At 41.1% G+C, this 22,347-nt stretch overlaps 1 protein-coding gene across 3 annotated transcripts in view; it reads right to left on the bottom strand.

Moving 5' to 3' along the window:
- The window catches only part of INPP4B (inositol polyphosphate-4-phosphatase type II B), a 329,709-nt gene that overhangs the window by 185,202 nt on the left and 122,160 nt on the right, over positions 1-22,347 (bottom strand). For all 3 annotated transcript variants that reach the window (XM_032768984.2, XM_075066288.1, XM_032768983.1), the window contains 2 exons: positions 7,425-7,536; positions 5,105-5,177 (listed from right to left, as the gene is read on the bottom strand). In XM_032768984.2, the coding sequence (XP_032624875.1) occupies positions 5,105-5,177; positions 7,425-7,536 (185 nt within the window). The remainder of the gene's footprint in view (positions 1-5,104; positions 5,178-7,424; positions 7,537-22,347) is intronic.

The following is a 22,347-nucleotide window of genomic DNA, read 5'->3' on the forward strand; positions in this document are numbered from 1 at the left end:
TGATCAGGCATTATTGTTTTCATTTGACAGATGAAGGAAACAGACATGGAGGTTAAATGACTTGTCCAAGGTCACAAAGTATTTTTGCTAGTGCCTTATCCATTGCGATAGACGTCTGGGATTCAGAAACATATATTCAAAATATCACCTCGTTCAAACATTATGAAACATTTCCTATTTTTCTCTTTTGTTGCGACTAAGTTCATGAAAGGTGTTTTATTTACAGCACTAAAGTCCTGTTTTAATCCACAGAACAGGAGCTGCACAACAGTGTAAGATACCCCAATGTTCCTTAACAAAGACATTAGAGTGACAAGCTTCAGACTTGAAAGGATAGTTCAATATGTATGGCTGATTTTTTTTTTGGCCCATGAGCAGAGAGCTGCCAACGTGTGTGTCAACTCTAGTGCTTACTGTAATGTAGGAATCTGTTCACTGTGAGTAGATTTCAGATCTAGACATGAAAAGCTCTATACCATATTAGCTTTATGGGGCATCTCATCCCTGTGTAACTTTTTTGAATATTTGAAACATTTTCAAGAGCCTGTAAATTTGCACTCACATGTAATAACTCACATTTGCCTGTGCAAATCTGTATGTGCAATAATGCCAAAAAAATTTACAAAAGGGGCCACCTTGAAAATTTGGATCTAGGAGTTTTTCTTTTTGCATTTAACCAGAGTTTAGGCAACACAAAGACTAGTGAACAATTGTTGCCATTGTATTCTCATCCCAGCAGTGTCTCCAATGCTGACAAATGGCCAAAACTGCTATCCGCAAGCTCAGCAGAAGCATTTCAATTGAAAATCTGGATCATATCTTGCAAACCTTTGCTTAATATAGGAGTCCAAGTAGTCTTATTTGCAGCTTTGCCCACTCTTGTGATTTGAGAATTTTCAGATATTTGGAATTTTTCTTAAAGCCACAGCTCTTGAAGTCAGGTGATTATGTAACAATCTTGCCTTTTTTTTTTTTCTTTTTGCTTTGTTTTTCAAGTTTCTATACCTTATGATTATGGAAAAAAGCTTAGGAAACTTTAAAGGCTGAAAGCCAGAAGACAAATTAAAAAGCAGCCCAAATTTATTATTGTTTAAATCTCATGATTTTTAAGTCAGTCTCATGATTTTGAGGGGGTGTGCCTCATGACTTTTGAATGTTTGGCCTTGGCAGTAACACATTTTGTAACATATGGAGTAAAGGCTTGCTCAATCCAAAACTCCCCACATTTATAAAACTGTGAAATTTATGTAGAGAGAGACTTGCTTATGTACAAACTTTCAAAACATTTCATTGAGCAAAATGGAGAAAGTTCTCTTTTAAAAGTGCATCTATGTGTGGAAACCAGGAAATCACTGCCATGTATTTAACAGATTGCATTTTCTGACATTCTCACTGTAAATGTAAAGACCGCAGTGTCTTCTGTTCCTTGGAAATCATTTACTTCTCCACATGCTATTCTTCAGCCTCCCCACCCAAAAAATAAAACTTGTAAAACAAAAAGAGTGAACATTATTTCTTGTTTGAACTTCTGTTCACTGTCTAATGAAGATCAAAGCAAACTACTGTCATGTTGCAAATTCTAATACTGTTATTTATGGATTTTTCCCTTTAGAATAAAAGCAAATATACATATTATTTCAGAAAAAAATAACTTCAGTTTTGCTCATTTTTATTAGATTTTAGTTACTTTTCTCCTCTTTCATACCTTTATGCGAAAAGCGTGAGAAAATTATTTTAATTTCCTGTATTATAAATGGATAAGTGAATTTCTAATAGTATAAATGAAGCCTCGAGGTTAAAATGGAATAATGATGAGGCTCTGTGAGATATGACATTCATTCACATCACTCAGTGCTTCACAACTCACTTGAGATCTGTGAGTTTCATGTATTAAGATGCAAGCTTGAGATGAATGCCAATGTCCTACTATGCCTACTTCTTTTTTTTAAGTTTCATAGTTTCCCTGGCATGATAAACAACTCAAGACAGAGAATCAAAAATTTATACTGTAATACACGTATATAGGTATATACACAGTATATTACTCCTGAGGGAATTCCGCACCACCGCACAATGCAAAATTTGCACAGAATTAATGTTCTGCACAGAATTTCATATTTTCCCTGCAGAATTGGGGCTGCAGAGCTGCTGCTGTCCATTAGGGACCAGTGGACTCTGCAGAGTCCAGCTCTCCAGCTTGAAGTGAGCAGAGCGCCCAGCCCAGCAGGAATGTAGGCTCTGCATGCTCTGGCTGCCTGGCTTGATCTTCATCAGCTCAGGAACAGGAGTGGGCCCGGGAGACTCAGCTCTGGCAAAGGGTGAGGAAGGGCAGGCCCACACCACATCTCCCGGTGGGACAGTAAAGAAGCTGAGGGGAGTAAAGGTGCTGAGGGGAGGGAAGCTTCAGGTGTCTGGGCCAGAGAGGTCACCCCACGACTGGGCTCTGGGAAGAGGGGGGATGACTGGGTTCAGGGGGGCCCACATGTAGCCCCCTCTAGCACCTCCCAGCTGGAACTGGGTTGTTGTAGCGGTTTATTTAACTCTGTACTCCTGGGGGAATCTTTTTTGTTGTTGTCTGTATTGTTGACAAACATTTTGAAATAAATTACCCAAGTAACTGAAACTGGAGTGAATACAGTGTGTTATTTTGACAAATAAAAATTGTGCACACAATTTTAATTTTTTTGGTACAGAATTCCCCAAGGAGTATGTATATAGAGTGCAGTATTCACACACCAGAAAGAGAGACACTGTTATTTATACACATTTACACACTGTGACAAAGTTCCTCCTCTACCTTGGTGGGTCCTGATCTTATTGGCAGATTTGCTCACCTCACAGATTCACCCTCTGGATTGGGAAACAGCCCAGATACCTTCCCCTCTGGTAGAAACCACAGTCCAGGTCAATTCCTCCTGTGTTTGATCAGGAGTTGGGAGGTTTGAGGGGAACCCAGGCCTGCTCTCTACTCTAGGTTCCAGCCCAGGGCCCTGTGGACTGCAGCTGTCTAGAGTGCCTTCTGGTACAGTTGCGCGACAGCTACAACTCCCTGGACTACTTCCCCATGGCCTCCTCCCAACACCTTCTTTGTCCTCATCACCGGACCTCTCCCCTGATGTCTGATAACGCTTGTACTTCTCAGTCCTCCAGCAGTATGCCTACTTACTCTCAGCTTCTTGCACCTCTTACTCCTAGCTCCTCACATGCACCTCCTCTCCTCTGGCTCCCCTTGGCCTGACTGGAGTGAGCCCTTCTATAGCATCAGAGGGGCCTTAATTAGAGTCAGATGCTTAACAGTCTCACCTGACTCTTAGCAGGTTAATTGGAGTCAGGTGTTCTCATTAGCCTCAAACAGCCCCTGGTCTGTTCACTCAGGGAACAGAAAACTGCTTATCCAGTGGCCAGTATATCTCCCTTCAACTACTGTGCTGTTCCCAACTGGCCTGGGTCTATCACAACACAAATATATATATACACCGAAAGAGAGGGAAAGAGTGAGGTATAGAGAGAACATATATATGGGGAAAGAGACAAAGAGAAATTCATATAAACCCAGATATTTGGAGATGATATCTATGTAATAAATTACAGAGCCACATGATAAACTAATTTATCATGCATCTCTGATTCATAAGTAAAGTTCAGGTCACATTACTAATCTCTCCCAGCCCCTAATTTCCCCCAGGTAACTTCAACTTAAAAAAAAAAAAAAAAAAATCAAGCAATCAGAAAAATATTTTTCTCTTTCTCCCCACAATAAGTGGGCTTCTCCTCCCCGCAAAAACAAACAAAACAAAAAAACCCACCAGAGGCTCAGGATGGGCAAGACTCATTACTGAATAACATGTTTTTTATACATAAAAATGTCAGTTTTAAAATCCTATATCTCAGAGTCATGCAGAACTACAACAGCAACTTTTCAGGGTTACAGATAGGCTTCCCAACTGGATTCAAAGTTCACAAGAAATATATTGATATTTTATATATAAGGAAAAGTTATTTCAAGTCATTTTTAGAGGTTTCCATGCTACCTCTGAGACCTGATCACTTGGTCTCGTAGTAAATAAGGCTTTACAGGTTTCTAAAAAACATATTTCTATCTGTAATGTATGTGGGGCATAAAGAATACGTGCTGGTGTAGTATGTTTTGGGTGACCTGCATAGCTTACTTGTGTCTTTCTTACTGCTGAGAGATGTTAATTCCTATACTCAGGCTGATAACACTTTTACAGCACTCCATACCATCATGTAATATTTCTTTGCATAATGAGAAAGAGTGAAATGGGTAGAGCATACCAACACTTCAAATCAAAGTCTGAAGTGAGCTCTGGAGCAGCCCCTTCCATTTAAAATCACAGGGCTTTCAACACAATCTTAGCTAACGCTGTATAAACAGTGGGAGACACGTACTCAGGAGTCAAATAATGTGTGTGCAACTATAACTACTTTATAGTCATTAACACAAGACCATAGATTACAAAAAAACAGCGGGCTTCATCCAGTGCTTACTGAAGTCAATTGGAGTCTTTCCACTGACTTCAATAGGCACTGGATAAGGCTCCAAATGTGAGAGTATTCAGCAGAGTACCACAAAGTTTAACTTTTCAGGGAGAGTTTCTGCAAATCCTTCCTCACACAAGTAGTCAACTGCACTCTACTCCAGTGAGTGAAGAAAGCTTCCAGGAGCAGGGTTTTCAGGAAAACACCTTAAATCTCTAGAGGTTCTGAAATTCTTCACAACAGGTATTGTTGTATAGCAGCCCATTATTTTGGAATCAAATAGCAATCTACCTGAAATGCATTAGAATATATACGTAAAAGAATTACAAACATCCTGTTGTTTGAACTACTAAAATGCCCTTTGAACATCTTTTGTAGTTTGCTTTTATTAAACATTCAGTGTCTGGTGCTTATATAGATGCAAATGTCAAACTTCACGTGAACATTAAATGGGGCACAACAACATTTTAAAAGTGCTCTGTTCAAAATCTTTGCATGCATGAGATTTTGGTGGTTTTCCCTAAGTTCTCCCACTAACAAAGATAACCTAGTACAGTATTATAACCCTAATTATTTAAAGAATTTTTGATGTTATAACACATACCTGCATTTAATAGAGGTAAGCTGTCTTTACCACTTATGCCTTCAGGTGCTGTACATTCACACACCAGTGCACACTACAAAAGAAAAGATGTAACACTTTGAAAGGAAACATAACTACAAATGGAATTTTTTGGAAGTTGCTGCAAAAGAAATGTAAAAAACAGTTAAATATGAATGGCCTTGGACAAAATATTTGTGATAAGCTACATTTCCAATCCTACCTGTTTTGTGAAGCGATTTTATTTTTAATTTACTAATGTGCATTTTTCCCTGTACAACTCAGTGGTAATATTTAATAATAGGTTGTAACACTGGAGTCTCTGTACAGAAGGCAGCAAAACATGAAGGACTGTCCCAAAATGCAGTAGAAAACAATTTTTGACGAGTTATATAATTTCAAAGGAATTTCTTTCAAGGGCTGCTCTCAAAATCACAGCAGGCAGCATGATTTAGTACAAAAGCAATTTTAAATCAGGGTTGGGGGGAAAGGGTGGGGATTTTTTTTTTTTTTACTGTCCTCTTTTTGACATCTCTTTCCTCATTTGATGATTTCATCTCTTAGCACTACTTACTTTTACATAATCTTCTAAACCATTTTTAATGGCTCCTGTTCTGGCTTCACACTCATGTATAATTCTGAGCTCTAATGTTTTAAGAAAGCTATATTTTTCAATCTTGTCAACTGTTTTTTTCCCTTTCAAAGGCCGCACACCAGCTTCTGTTGTGTTCCTGTATTTCTTTTAGGTCTAAATCCTGAACAGACAGACAGACAGACAAAGTACATAACTATGCTTTGCATCATTCTGCGGTTTAGTGCAGAATAAGATAGAAGGAATCCTTCCTTCACGTGTTGGAAAGGCTGACAAAGTATTTTGCAGCTTCTACTGCAACAGTAAGGCAGCCATAGCTTCTGAAGGCTGCTGCCAAGCCCCCTTTCCACAGGAGGTGGGATAGAGGGCAAAAAGATGTATACAGCTGCAGATATTCTGCTCTAATCTCTGCCTCTTCAATAGCTTTCCTAGATGTGGCCTTATCTGTCCCCCATGCTCTGAGTTGCAAGGAGAATCCCTATGAATCAAAGCTCTGTACCATGCAAGGAATTCTGCCCTTCTACACAGCAGAACCACATGGGTTACATTTGACAAGAGTGTGTCTACAGCCAAGGAGTCAGTCATTAGTATAATAAATTCTTGTTCAAGCTGACTGTTTTAGTATTTCTCCCTTCTATTTTGGGCTGACCTTGCACTTAATAAAATGTTCAGGGCTTACTAACATCAGGACAGAAATCTCTACTAATGCCAGTAATTCCTCACCCTACTCTGAATTCTGAATGGTACTAACAGCCAGATCCTCAAGTGAACATCTGGTCGTAGAAGGGTTGTGAGTGTACTGTGAAAGGGTTTGAGAGATGTTGCCCTTTGGAGGTGGTCTTTTTGTACCAATCAACATCTCAGATCTGAGATTGGCTACCAGTTTCCCTCCATCTGAATGTGCAGACTTTCAGCATACTGAATATTACACTCAGTTCAAAACTAATTGTTTGGGGGCATTTCAATATATTGATGAGGAAGTAGTGTAACTTCCTCAAAAATTGTCTCTGGAATTGTACCCTACCTGTTTGTGCACACAAATAGGAAACTGGATAACTGTGTCTCACTTAATTTACACACATTAACCAATGCATTCAAAGACCACTGAAACTCTGGCTGTAACAAGTTTGCTGTGTCCTTCTGTCAACCCACCCCATCAACAAGTATTGGAACCCAGCAAGGAGATACCAATTAATTCCCACAGACTCACTATGGTAGATATAGCTCATTAACTGCCTCGACTAAACAACAGGGCTTGGAGACGAGGGGAGTGGTCCTCTCACAGAAGAGGAATTTAAATTGTAGGACCAAGCTGCACCAAGACAGGAATAGCCTGGGAAGGCAGCTTGGCCTATGTTATGTATTTTGTGCTTATTAATAAAGCCAAACCCAAGTTTTGACCCTTCACAACACTAGTGCCTCATGCTACATTCTGACAGCTCTCAAGCAATGGTTAATTATGGTTGATTGAGGTTTTAATGAATACTTTTGTTCTAACAAAACAGAAGGCGAACGTTTGAGAACAGAGTATCACTTGGCACAGCTCTATGCAAATATATCTTGAGTTGAGAGAGCTGAGCACACATATTGTACTTCATTCCAGAGCTGATTTCTCATTTAGCTTTTTTGAATAATGAGAACTTAAATCCCAGTGTGGTATCAGTAATATAGGCATCTGGCACCACTGATCATTCTAATTTAATTTGTGCAATGAGCTGACTGATTTCATACCTTTTGTCCCTGCACATCTGTTGTGATGTGGTCTACTTCCCCCTCCTCTATCTCCCCCATCTTCACAAAACTGACGTCTATGGTACCAACTGTCTTTCCACCATCAGAAGTTCTGAAACCAAAAATAAGTAAAATTAAAAGTTTATTCTTCAGCAGCCCCTTATCACTTCAATACAAATATTTATGTCAGTACACATTTGCTCTTCTATTAATTTTGTAGCTGCTTTCATCTGTATTAAAGTCATTTTCTACTACCATAAAGTAAATGGTAACAATAGGACAGCAATGTATTTGTCCAACATGGCTTATAACAAGGAGAACTTTGAATATATTAGTTAAAACTCTAGATGGGAGAGTGCTATCTAAAAGAAGATTGAACTCTTCCACAAATAACATGAATGTTCTAAATGTTCTTCTGATTAGGGGCAGGTCTACACTTAAAAAGCTACAGCAGCTCTGCATGCCACCATACCACTTTAGTGAAGATGCTACTTACACCATGGGAGAGCTTCTCCCGTTAGTATAATTAATCCACCTCCACAAAAGGCAGTAGCTATGTCAATGGAGAAGATCCCCCATTGTCAGAACGCTGTCTACACCAGGGATTAGGTCAGTATAACTACGTTGCTCTGGGTTATAGCTTTTTCACACCCTTGAGCGATGCAGTTGTGCTGATGTGACTTTGTAGTGCAGACCTGACCTAGGGTCAGGGGCGGCTCCAGGCACCAGTGCAAGCCGCAGGGGGTGGCCTGCCGGTTGCTGTGAGAGCAGCAATCAGGCAGCCTTCGGCAGCATGCCTGCGGGAGGTCCGCTAGTCCCGTGGCTTCAGCAGCAGTTCGGTGGTGGGTATGCCGAAGGCAGGGGATTGGCAGATCATCTGCAGAAACGTCGCCGAATCCGCATGACCAGCGGACTGCCCACAAGCGTGCCGCCAAAGGCTGCCTGACTGCCATGCTTGGGGCAGCACAAAAAAAAAAAAGAGCTGCCCCTGCCTAGGGTACTTCTAAGAAAACTCCATTACACATTGTGCCAATGCCCCATTTTATAATCTGCCAATTTACTGCACACATCAATACTTTGGTTTCTAACACTGTCTGTCAGGAAAGGATATACACTGTGTATCACTAAACCTGCTGCTAAACCAAAATAGTGAAGCAAGTTTGAACACTCTTTGGCAATTCTCTCTATAGCTAACTTCAAGGACCAACACCATTCCTCAGCTATTGGGGAGATATTTCTACTGTACCATGCAAATAAGCAGGGAAGAAACATTCCTGTGTTACTGAGTTTGTTGTCAAAGATATAAAGTTCAAATATGGATCTCTAAATTTATGGTGGGATAGACCGTATCTGTAGCATGTAAGGTGCAGGGTACCTTCTCAACTCCTACTGACAGTAAAACAAGACTAGGAGAGGGAGGTTTGGTGGATTATGAATGGTGAGAAGAATGGAAGACGCACTGTTGGAGAGCTGGGTTTTAAGGAGAGCAAGGAACTTGGAGGACGAAAAGTGAAAGACTATTCCAGGTGTAGGAGACAGCATGGTAAGAGGCATAAAATTGCAAGCAGTTAAAAGAGAGACTGGGAGTTCCATGGTAAGATAAGCAGACTGGGAAGAGTAGAGGGAATGAGGGGGAGAAATGACAGGGGTATTTTTAGTAAAAGTCATGGACAGGTCATGGACAATAAACAAAATTAACGACCCATGACCTGTCCATGACTTTAACTAAAAATACCCCTGACTAAATAATAGCCTTCATATTGCCTTCAAATACATCTCTGCAGTCATTTCTCTCCCTCATTTTCGCTACAAATCCCAATCTTGGGGCAGCACACAGGGTGTGCGCGCACCAATGTCACCAGCTGCTGGGAGCCACCGGACCAGCAGCTGCTCCGGCCACCCCAGGGACCACTGCAGGGAGCTGCCAGAGCAGCAGCTGGTCTGGCCAACCTGGGGACTGCTGCTTGGACAGTCCACAGGGCCAGCTGCCTGGGGACCACTCGAACAGTAGTCAGTGTGGCTGGCCCCAACCCGCTCCAGCAGTGGTCGGTGCAGCTGTCTGGGGGGCCACCCGAGTGACTGGCTGCGGAGCCACTCCAGCAATCAGGGGTGGCTTTAGCTTTTTTGCTGCCCCAAGCATGGCAGTCAGGCAGCCTTCAGCAGCATGCCTGTGGGAGGTCCCTGGTCCCGCGGATTTGGCGTACCTGCCACTGAATTGCTGCCGAACGCAGCCTGACTGCTGCCCTCGCAGGGACCGGTGGCAGGGAGCCCCCCCATGGGTTGCCGCTCTAGGCATGCACTTGGAGCGCTGGTGCCTGGAGCAGTCACTGCCAGCAATGGCTGGTGTGGCAGTCCGTGGGGCCACCTGAGCAGCTGCCCCCTGAACCAGATGCTTGGGCTCCCCTGGGGTCAGCCACACTGGCTGCTGCAGTAGTCACTGAGGAGCTTTAATTTGTTATAGGATGATAAGAAACACGAAGACACTGGAGAAGGGGGCTATAAGGTTGGCATGTTAGGAGAGAATAACTTTCACAATAAAAAAAAGTTAAAGTAGACCACATTCTTGGGAGAATTCTCAGAGAAAACATTGTATGCCTTCTCCTTAACATCAACCTTTTTATGGTTCCTTACAAAAACTAATTAATCAACCCTCACATAGGGAGCAGGAAATAAGGGAGATTAAGTGACTTCCCCAAGGTAATATGAGCCCTGATCCTGCAATGAGAACACTAGGAGCTTTCCCATTCACCTGTGCAGAGCCCCAGTGACTTCAGTGGGACTTTGCACTGTTCTCACACATGTCCTTAATTTTACACACTATGAAGAGTCCCAAAAGAAGTCGAAGCGCCTACACAGACTGTGGAAAGTTTAGCACATGTGTAGGTCTTTTATGGCCTTGTTCACCATAGTTATTTGGGATATTTTCCTGTTCCAACAATACAATCTGAAAATGCAGTGACCTCTGTGACTTAAGATAAATGTTTACTTATTGGTACTAGCCACTGTTATTTAAAATTGAAGACATTTAAATGTATGTACTCTGACAATACAGAAATACAATTTTTTCTAACATAAGCTTTGTAAAATTTGATATAAATCTTTGTGTGGTATGTATGTGGGGGTGTTGTTTGCTACAACCAAGTGGACCAAACAAGAATAAAAAATAAACACACACACACACACACACACAAACAATCCAGCAGCTCAGCACACACGCAACCCTATATTAACTGACAAATGAGCATGCAACGGGGTGAAAATGAGTAGTAAAGAATCAGGATTTCAGGTTGCCATGAGTATTTATTATCAACAGTACATAAACAATTTTAAAATGTTTGAAAATAATTTGCTACTGTCCTTTTAAAAAACAAAAGGTAACACTAGTTTAATGGATTCATGTCAGTTCCCTCTGTCCTTTGAATTACTACAGACTACAGCTTTGATGTAATTTTTCATCTTTTTTCTCTTTCTTGTGTAACAATTGGCACAGGTAGACCAAGCTCCAGTACTGAACAGATAAATCAATCTAGGAGGAGAAAGGGAGTAAGCAATGAAAACTGCTGTTGCCAGGTCAAACATACCCTTTAAAACTTATGTATCATGTCAGGTGCAACTGGTAAAACACTGACAGTTCACAACAGTTTAATGCATTTTGATCAGCATGCCAAACTTCAATTACATTACCAATTAGCCTCAAATATTTAACCAAGAATTTCAGGCAGTGACGAATTTAAGCTTTTCTATTGCCTTGGACTGAAACTACAATGTAAAAGTAAAATCGTATGATCACTCTTTGTAGGAAACAAAATTTCCAGGTCAAAAAATAAATCTCATAGCATATTTGAGAATGTATTGGTTACAACAGGTCTGATTCTACCTACAAAAGAAATGCACTATAATAGAATGAAATGAAAACACCGAGATCTTGATACTCTGGCCCATCTCCTCCCCTTTTTCATCTCCTCACAGCAAATAGAAATGTTAAATCACAATATGAAAACAAATCTTATTTTTGAATGTCACAGACACACAAATAAAAAAAACTCTATAAACGTCCAGGGAGAAACCATCATTAGTTGTGTCAGACACTGTGAATTTAAAGTACCATTGGTATATGAGGGTTTTCAGACAGACACGCTATGCATTTAGAACTCAAACACAAAATATTAGATTAAAATCTTGCCTGGACAGAGAAAAATGAGAGAGAGAAATGAAGCACTAAAATAAACAAACAAGAAGCGAAAAAGACCACAGATCCCACCTACATTAGGTTAAAACAACTGATTGTTGATATTTGCTTAAGTACTAATGAAATAGTATGCTGTATATTCTATATATATGTCATACTGTGCATAGAACAGAGATATACACATACACAAACAATTAAATAAAGAAGAATTAGAGGGAATTTCCCTACTTTGGTGTGCTTTATACTGCATTTACACTAGTAATTACAATACTAACTTGTTAATCACCAACAGTTTGCTCACAAGATACAAAATGAAGACAGTCCCCGCCATAAACCGCTTACATTCCAAATGACAGAAACATAGAAGATGAGATGTGCCAGAAACCTACAGGAAAAATCTGAGTTTCTTGCATGCACACACACATGCAAACACTTCTATAAAGAGGGTGAAGGTTTAGCAAACCAGAATGGGGAATGCATTCCATGCTTATGGGGAAAAGGCACAGAAACAGGAGTGGGAGAAAGATGAACAAGCCCTGGTGACTGGCAATCCTGGCTAAGTGGAGTGGACATAAAGGCCATTTGTATGAGATGAGCTCAGAGATGGACACTTGTCTTGAACATAGGTAACAAGAAGTTTAAAATCCATGTTGGAGAGCATGGGATGTGAGTGAAGACAAAGGATGAAGTGGTCTGATCAAAGGGCAAAAAAGATAAGTTTAGTGCCTGCGTTTTGGATGGACAAGTGAAATGATAGATGTGTCAGGGATTCCAGAGATTGGGGGGCGAAGGGAAATCAAGATGCGAACTAATCAGCACATGGATGAGTGTTTTCACTTTCAGGGGCAGAAAGGAAAGGTTTGGATATGCTTTGCTGTTTCCTGTTTGGTAACATAACTCTTCTTGAGTTATCCTCTTGGGCCTGGTTAGACTAGGATTTAAAGATGTGATGTCAGCATGTGCTAACTAACACTTGTAAAAGTCTAGTGGAGACAAGAAGAAAGAAACCAGCTCAGAACGTGTTAAAGGTCTTGTCTACATCAGACTCCTACCATATAACACATGCTAACATCACACTATTAAATTCTGGTCTAGACAAAGTCTTGGTATTTTGGCCTAGCCAAAACCAGGATGTGGTGTAAATCTCACAAGAATTGCTGGACATCTGAGAGATATTTGGAAGTTGGGCTATGTAAGAAACAAGGATATATATACTGAAAGCATCTGCACTTCTGTATCCTTATTCAAATTGAAACATGGAACCTATATGGAATCTCTGTAACCCCCGGTAAAAAAGTAATACAGACAACAACCATAACAGAGAACAATAAATAACCAAGCATTTTCAGAAGTGACCAGTGATTTGGGTTGCCTCAGTTTTAGGGTGTCCAGACTGACACACTTTAAGGGGGCCTGATTTTCAGAAAGTGCTCAGTATCCATCCAAAATCAACGGTCACTTTTCAAAATCTTGGGCAAATAAATAACTTGCATGTGTACTGTGCCTGTCATGTTGCAGAATGAAACTTTACAAAATGAGAGTCTAAAGAGAATAGACATAAAGAATCCCTTAACTTCCAGTTCCCTCTGGGATGAAACACACTAACTATGGAAAAGCACATAGCAGTCCTAAACAAGGAGATAGAAACAGAAGTAAAACAAAAAGCTGTATCCAAGTTAAAAAAAATAAAAGAGGCAGCAATTTTAATAGGCAATATGTGATTACCAGAGTTGAAATTTTGCAAAGACCCCATTAACACCCCAATTCTTGTGTAAGTTATGGTGATATCTTTGTCTCTTCTAACAGATAATGCCTAACAGGGTTCCTTACCACAAGGCTGGGGCTTGGCTTCACTGCTCATTCACAAAGAAGTGTGTCACTTTGGGCTTGTCTGTATTAGAAAGGTTGCCATTTTAATTATACCAGTATGGTTAAGCAGCAAAACCAGTTTGGGAAGCCAAATAACCCACATCCCAAACCAATACAGCTATACCGGTATAACTTTACTCATGCAGACCAGACCTTAATGAGAACCAGCACAACTGCCTCAAATAGCCCAAGTGGTGACAGAAGCCTTTAGCTACAGAAATATTCACAAAAAAAAATGTGAAAATATCAGAGTATGTGTTCTTTCTATTTTGTGATATTGTCAGACTTTTCACTCAAATTCTGGAGCGAAGCATTCTGAAAGCTTCAAAATTCACTGAGGATGAAGGTCACTGAACTTGTGAATTCTGTGATTCATCAGCTGCAGATATCCAGATCGACCCAGTGCTGGTCTATGCTACGAAGTCAGGTCAGTTTAACTACATAGCTCAGGGCTGTAAAATTTTCGACCCCTGGTGCATCGATCACCACAGTATCAATTCCCGGTAAGTGGAGACATATTCTAATTCTCTGCTCATGTCACCCTTGGACCCGTAATAGGTCAGAGTGCCAGCTAGTGATAACCAGAACACAGGGTGCCATTGCTGCATGATGGGGTAGCAGAGGAACCAGCTATGCTGACTCTACACCTGCTAGGGAGTTCCTCCTCATTTGTGCTGTCAAGGCAGTGAATTTGCCCCCATAACTTTTGGAGTTGGATTTTAATTACATTTTGGTCCTGAAGACTATTTCTCAGATAGGGCACTACCGAGTGCTAGACAGGCCAAAAAAAAAAAATATAGGAAGACTTTTGAAATTACTTCAGCATATAACCACAGTAGAATAGAAAAAATGAGGCCCCCAATGCAATGAATATGTTCAGATTGCCCAAATAATGTGCATTTCCCCATACATAATGCTTTAATTTGTACTCTTCATAAGGTACTATAAACCCGAGTTAACCCTAGTGTCCTTTAATCTGAAGGAACATATCTATCATTGCTTGCAGACATGGTGTTGCCTATTTAACTACTGAGTGCTTTCCTAGAGATCTTAGAGGATTATTTGAAAACAAGTGAAATAAGGTTTTAAAACAATTGTTCTTCTTGTGACAAACTGTGCTTTTAATGTAACACAGTATGATGGTGTTATATACATATGAGATGCCAAACAAGAAAAGTATATTAAGCTTTTACTGTTGCTTGAAGGTTTGAAAACTTCAATCCATTTTTCTCCTCTACAACTTTGATTATTAATAAATATTTTGAATACGAAAACTCAGAACTGATAATTGGTTCCCCTGGCCATAACTTCACTAATAAAAATGGCTTATGAACACAAAGCAAAAGAGAAGCAGACTGCGTATTTGCATAGCCTTGTAAATTATAAATGAGAGATTGGAACAATTGAAAATCATACATTTTCCTTTTCAGGCAATCTCAGAGCAAGTAGTGCAGACTAATATATAGTTCAACACAAATTCTTTTCCCACCAAAGCAATATATTTTGAAAGACATGAACACATTTTCTTATGACAAATGTATTAATTATTTTCGTATATGAACATTGTCTTTTTTATTTGTCATGTGAAACTCAAAGCCCATGTCAATCAGCTTTATGTTTTCATACTGTTCCATTGATGAATAAAATGTTAAAATTTAGGACAAATGAATGACACTTTTTAGAGTTCAATGTATTCACTCCTGTCACTGCTTCAATATAAGGTTAAGGTTTTTATCAAGACAAGTTTTGCTCAGCTCTTCTGGAGTCCTGCATAGTGTTTAAAGCCAAGCTGCTGTCCATCTGCCTCCTGTGGCATATCATGACAAGAAGCAGCAAGGAAATAATTTCAGAATGCAGACTAAGAAAAACTTAACTAGTTAAGCACAGACTCAGATTGATCATCAAAGGGCAACAACAGTTCAAATACATTGCTTTCTGTACTAATTACTGGTTCAGGAAGTTACACAGCCAAATTCCTTTTCTTTCATTAAATATGTTAAATGTTGCTCAGATTCAATGCTGTCTTCATCCTCTGGCCCTCTGAACCCCAGCCTTTCAATTTCACTTCATATGTCAGAAAATATGTATTTTATCTCCTCTTCAAAAAAAAAGTTTGGATTTGTTCCAGTTGAATGTCAAGGGAAAAAATATAATCCAGAAGCACAAAGCAACATAGAAATCCAAGATCATCAATGAACAAATGAACATTCAACTACATGATAAACCCAACTGCCACCATACAACCATCAGCAGAGCTGCCTGGGGAGCATGAGAAGATATCAACTACTATACTATTACTAGACTATCATGGAAAGTTTGGGTACTGTTCCCACTAGTAGAGGAGAAGGCAACAATATGGCTGCATCTACACTACAGACGGGATCGACGCTCTGAGATTGATATACTGGTGGTCAATTTAGTGGGTCTAGTGAAGACAGGCCAAATCGAGAGCAGATCACTCTCCAGCCAACCCCTGTATTCTACCCACTATGAGAAGAGTAAGGTAAGTCAACAGGACAGTTTCTCCCATCAACCCCCCCATGGTGTAGACCCCGCAGTAACTTGACCTAAGGTACGTCGACTCCAGTTACGATATTCATGTAGCTGGAATTGTGTGCCTAGGTTGACTTACTGTGGTAGTGTAGATATAGGCCTGGTCTACGCTGGGGGTGGGTGGGAGAGAATCGATCTAAGTTATGCAACTTCAGCTACATGAATAACATAGCTGAAGATGATGTACTTAGATTGACTTACTGTGGTGTCTTCACTGTGGTGAGTTGACGGTTGCTGCTCCCCCGTCGACTCCACCTGCGCCTCGCGTGGTGGTGGAGTATAGGAGTTGATGGGAGAGCGCTTGGGGGTCGATTTATCGTGTCTAGATGATACCCATAGCCTATGTTATAAAGGGAGTGAAACCTTGCCAAAGGGATTGACATTGGTAGGCCTGAATTCATCCTTCAATTAACACAACTGCAGGCATAAACCCCACACAAAGGAGTTGTGAACCCACCCAGGAGCTTTTGCTGAGTATTGTTTTGGGTTGGGTGTGGGGGGGGAGGCGGAGGGAGGCAGAATACAAAGAAACTGAGAGGAGATAAAAAAGAATGACAGAGTGGGAGAGAGAGCACACCAGCAAACAGGAGCAGCTGAAAGCACTGTGGCTGACCCTGGAAGAAACATGGGAAGAGGCTTTAGGATCAGAGGTGCAGGATGAACAGAGCGCTCTTGGTAATATGAGCTGCTATTTGATTCCTTCTGAATTCAGAGACACAGGACTTTGCTCATTCTTTATAAACAAACAAAACTGCATCAAAGAAATACCTGACTACAACTGATTTCTACTCCCAACTGGAACACCCACAGACCCCAAACTTTCAGTAGCCACTTGGGTCAAAAGAGCCAACATTAGTGTCAAAGTGGGATCCAGTTTCAAAGGAGAAAAATTGTGAGACCCAGTATTCTTTTTGAACCAGAATGGTGCAAATGTGGTGGTGGTTGCAGAAATCGTAGATGTTTCAATTTCTTTTGGCTAAGACTTAAAACAGGAGCTCAACGCTCCACAAAAGAAACTAAAGCAGCATCTCCACATCCAGAAAGGGCTGAAGGTTGACTTAGGGTGGAGGTCAAAGTTCTGTTAGAGCAACAACTGCAAAGTGTCCAGACTGGTTGGGAAGCCCAGCTGCAGGGTAGAATGGCAAGGTGCATCAAAGAGGAGACCAGCAACCTGACTGCTGCAAACCAAAAGTTTTTCCATGAAGTAGTGGAGACCAGGCAAGCTTTAGCCAACATGGGACTTGCTAACAGAGACGAGCTGCAGGAAGGACTTAAACTCCAGAAAGAAATCAAAGCCTCACAGATCATCACCGCAGTAGGAAGATGCCTATATGAGGAATTGAGCCAGCCAGAAGACTTGGTAAGACCTGGCATTTACAAAAGTTTTCTACCCCTTTGTAGCCCACAGAGGCCCAAAAGAGAAGAGGTTGGCCTGTCCTAGCTCTTGTGATGCAAAACCCCGCTATTTTTAGACAACTTCCCTGGGAGGCTTATTGGTTCAATTCAACATTATAACTCAAATGAAGTCTGGGAAGATGGACAGAAAGCAGGGTTACTAGTAGCCAACTTGGGTGGCCCAGCTCTGATGGTGCTTCAGACTTACCCCTAGAGAAGCGACAGAGTTATCCAGACCTGGTACAGGCTCTTGACATGTGGTTTGGAGTTAACCATGAAAATGAACTAGCCAAGGCACAGCTAAGAACTAGAGGGAGACGCAAAAAGACTACCACCTGAACTAGTAGAAGACCTGCAGAGACTTGTGCTCCTGGCATACCCAGCTACTACCAAGGCCTTGCAGAATAGAGTGGCAATGGCCCAATTTATAGATGCTCAGTTGGATTAGAACTTGCACATCAAGATCAATGAAAGGAGGCCAAAGACACTGACAGGCTGTGGAATTTGCCACAGAACTTGAATCTTTGCCTGCAGTAGTTCACCGGAAGCAGCAGCTGCCACTGAGGAAGACAGAAGCTGATCACCATGAGCCCTGCATCAAATATGCATGAAGCAACAGGGTATTCTAACCTTGTTTGTGACTGCACTGAATGATAGGAATACATGATAATTTGGTTTGTAAAACAAGGCAGATTGGCAAAAAATAAAGGAAAACGCTATGTTAACTGCTGGTATTGTGACAAAACGGGCCACAGAAAGGAGGACTGTTAGAAATGTAACATGGGCCAAGATAGTCTGTCTCAAATATCTAATGAAAGCTTCTGCCCCAGTTCAGGAAATGGGGACACTGCACAAGCCGAAAGTCATCATTGAGGGTCAAAACTTGGAGATATAAAGCTCAGCCCCACAATTTTTGTTTAGATCTGGGCAGTTAGACAAAAATAATGGAAGTGCATCTATTCAGTGCATAAGAGGAGCTGTGATGTGTTCACGAATAACTGACTTGGGTTCATACATAACAACACCTACTAGACCAGAGATGCTAAAAAGGTTAGGGAAGAGAGTATCCAAAACTGAACTGCCTAATTGGTCTCAAATTGAGACAGTCACTGGGGCAAGAGCACCTGTCCAAGAACTGGGTTTGCAGATTGGACTTCTGAAATTTGAGCAAGAGGTCTAAGTGGCTAAAATAGTAGATGAGCTAAGAACTATTTTGGATTTTATTACAGCTAAAAATTGTGTAATCAATGCCAGGATAGGTGTTTTTCAAATTCAGTCTGTGGAAATTCCCTTTATGGCCCAGGTGAGACAAATGGTTTATAGGCAACTGGTTTGCAGTAAATGAACTCCCTGCCTCCAGGGGAAGAAACCCTTAAAAGAGCTACAAGCTTTCCAGCAAGGCAAAGATAGGGAGCGGTTGAAACCTGTTTTAAGACCCAGGGTCTCGGGGAATCTTAGCTGCTAATGGTCTTGTGGATCTGAAACAAAAACTGATCCCAATTCGTTTGATCAAATGTTTCTGATAAACAGAAAATAGGGAAAAAGGGAACTGCAGTTGTGGAATGAGATGGTGGATCTCATAAAAAACTGATACAGAAGAAAACTACAAGGGAGAAGGGAGTGAAGGTATGCACCCAGAGTTTCTACTGGACTCATTCCAGTGCTGTACATTTAAATAGGGAATATCAGAACATTCAGACACTCTCTGGTTAGTAATCAGGTTGCACACTCAATCCAACAAAGATATAGGTTGTGCTACACTGGTCCATCATAAAATTGGTACTGGGGTAAACTGACCCATTAAACAGGCGCTTTACCCGTTATCAGTGGCAAAAAGGGAAGCAGCACTACAAGCCATTGCAAAAATGGTTCACAAAGGCATAACGTACCCTTCAATCAGCCCCTGGCCCTCATCCAAAGTTTTGGTTAAGGACAAAGGATGGCTGTACCAGATTCTGTGTGGACAATCAAAAATTAAATGAAGTCACTTTAAAGGATTCTTATCCATTAATATGAATAGATGATATTCTGAACTCCGTAACTGGTTCAATCTGGCTTTCCAGATTAAAAGTGAGTATCAGCAAGTGGAAGTGCATCCAAAAGATAGGGGAAAAAACTGCTTTCACAGCAGGACAAGGTTTGTGGGAATTTAAAGTGATAGATTTTGGCTTGTGCGATGCACCAGCCACATATGAAAGGCTAATGGAGACATGGCATACCACTTTCAGCTTATCCATTATACCTAGATGATATCTTGGTGCATGCGAAAACATTTGAGCCTGAAACTAAAACATGTATATAAATAGTCTGTGATCAACTGAAGATGGCCAGTTTGAAACTGATCCCAAAGAAATGTGAGTTGTTCAAAAAAGTAGTAGTCTGCCTTGGGCACACAATAAGTGAGGAGGGAATTTCCACTACTAAAAAGAAAATTGAGGGTGTACTAAACTGGCCAACTCCCCTGACACTTACAGGTAGGCTGGCCATACATCCAGTTTTAAACTGGACAGCCCTGCTTTTCTAATGTTTGTTCCCCAACTCGTACTGAGACAAACGGGAGAGAGATAGCTCAGTGGTTTGAGCATTGGCTTGCCAAATCCAGGGCCATTTAGGAATCTGGGGCAAAAATCCGTCTGGGGATTGGTCCTGCTTTGAGCAGGGGGTTGGACCAGATGATCTCCTGAGGTCCCTTCCAACCCCGATATTCTATAAATCAGATGTGGGGCAGTGTGTTCTTCAAAAGGCACCCCCACATGACAGTGCATATGAGGCCATGGCCACGGGCCTTGGATCACGCCAACAGGAACAGGCCCACACTGTTCCTGGAAATACCAGAATATCTGGTACTCTGGAAATGTGAGAGTGGCCTACTTTCTGATGTGCAGAATTTTACAGGACTCTGCTCCTATTATAGAGGTTCCTTTGTGGATTTATCTCTATTGCAAAATCACTGCACATGTTGTTGTGAGAAGGTAAACCATTTCAGTGGTCAGCAGAAAGTGATGTAGCATTTTCAGAGTTAAAAATGCTCTCCTGACTGCTCCTGTATTGTCTTACCCATGTTTCAAAACTCCATTCATATTGGACACAGATGTTAGTGCTTGGTGACAGTATTAACACACAAACACAAAGAACTTGAGAGGGTGGTAGCTTATTAAACTTTTACTGTAAGTTCTCCCAAGAGAAACGATTGCACCACCTGAAAAGAACTCCTAGCAGTGGTTAAATCTATAGAATGGTTTCATCCCTGCTTGTATGGGGAGAAGATTATGATCAGGACAGACCATATTTTCCTACAATGACTCTTCATATTCAGAAATCCTGAGGGCCAGCTTGCCATGCGGATGGAGAAATAGCAGTATTACGATTTCACAATCGCTAACAGGTCTGGCCATAAGCGTGGTAATGCTTGTTCAGACAGCCTTGTTGGGAAGCTATTTGCAAACACTGCCTCAAGTAGGAGAGCAAGGAATTTGTTACTAAAAGGGATGGGTGCCTCTCTCTTTCCCTCTAATTTACAGAGGGGCCCATGTTCATGGTTCATCCACTGGAAGGATGGGAATGCTGATGAGGTACGGACCTCAGAGCAACTAAAAACTTCACAATGAGAGGATCTTGATATCAGGATAGTGTATGACTATTTGTACTCCGTAGAAATCTTACAATACAAAATTGAAAGAGTTTACACCTTTGCAAGGGAAAATTTGAGGACAGCCTCTGACAAAATGAAAAGGCTATATGATGTAAGGTCATATGGGGAAACTTTAAAAAGAGGGGACCTGGTCTGGCTCCACAATCCTAGAAAAAAGAAGGGAGGAACTCTCAACTAGATAAATCTTGGGAGGGGCCCTATAGAGTACTGACCCAAATAAAAGATGTTGTGTACGGGATTTAGTGAGTCCCAGGACTAAACCCAAAGTTATCCATAAGAATCATTTGAAAGGGTATCAGGGGGACAAAATTTTAGCTTGGCTGCCCCCTGAATCTGAAAATGTGGAAGTTGAGGATGGAAAAGTTGTTACAGAACTGAATTCCCAATTAGGAAAGAAGGGTCAGAGTGTAAATCCAGGGAAAAAAAAGACACAGAGACTTAGATGGGAATAAAATGTTTGCGAGTTGGTGATATGAAAAGAGGAAAACACTGTACAAATGTAAATAATTAACCTTGTATTACTTTAAATTTATTTTCTTTTCTTTCTGTTTGGGATGGATTGTTGGGTGTCACTGTTTTGGGCTTCATTGGAATGATGGGTAATGCTGAGATGGTGCTGGGGTTATAAACTGGATGAAACCTTACTGTGGAATTGAGGTTGATAGGTGTAAACTCACCTTTCAATTAACACAACTTTAAGCGTAAACTCTATCCATGAAAAAAGTAGTGTGTGAACCTGCTCAGGAGCTTTGCTGAGTGATGTTTTGGGTGGTACAGGTGTAGGGGAAGACGGAGCAGAGACAGTGGAGGTATGTCTACCCTACAAATGCTACAGCAGCACAGCTATGGCACTGCAGCTGTGCCACTATAGCACCACATAGTGTAAATGCTTCCTGCATTGACAGAATGATTTTTTCCATCAATGTCGTTAATCTGCTTCTCTAAGAGACAATATCTAGATCTACAGGAGAATTCTTCCTCAACTCACACAAGTCCACACTGGGGGTTAGTTTGTTGCTCAGGGCATGAAATTTTTCGCAGCTCTGAAACATGTAGTGAGGTCAATCTAAGTTTTAAGTGTGGACCAGACTTTGGGGGGTGGAAGGGAAGAGAGAGAGAGAGAGAGACTGCACATGAGCATGTGCGAGAAAGAGCAGCTGAAAGCATATCTCACCCTGGCAGAAACCTGTGGAGAGGTTCCTGGGTCGGGGTGCAGACAGCAAAGAGTGTTCTGGTGCTGTTTTTTGCTATTTGATTCTTTTCGC

Source organism: Chelonoidis abingdonii, chromosome 5 (assembly GCF_003597395.2).
Source record: "Chelonoidis abingdonii isolate Lonesome George chromosome 5, CheloAbing_2.0, whole genome shotgun sequence".
Taxonomy (NCBI): domain Eukaryota; kingdom Metazoa; phylum Chordata; order Testudines; family Testudinidae; genus Chelonoidis; species Chelonoidis abingdonii.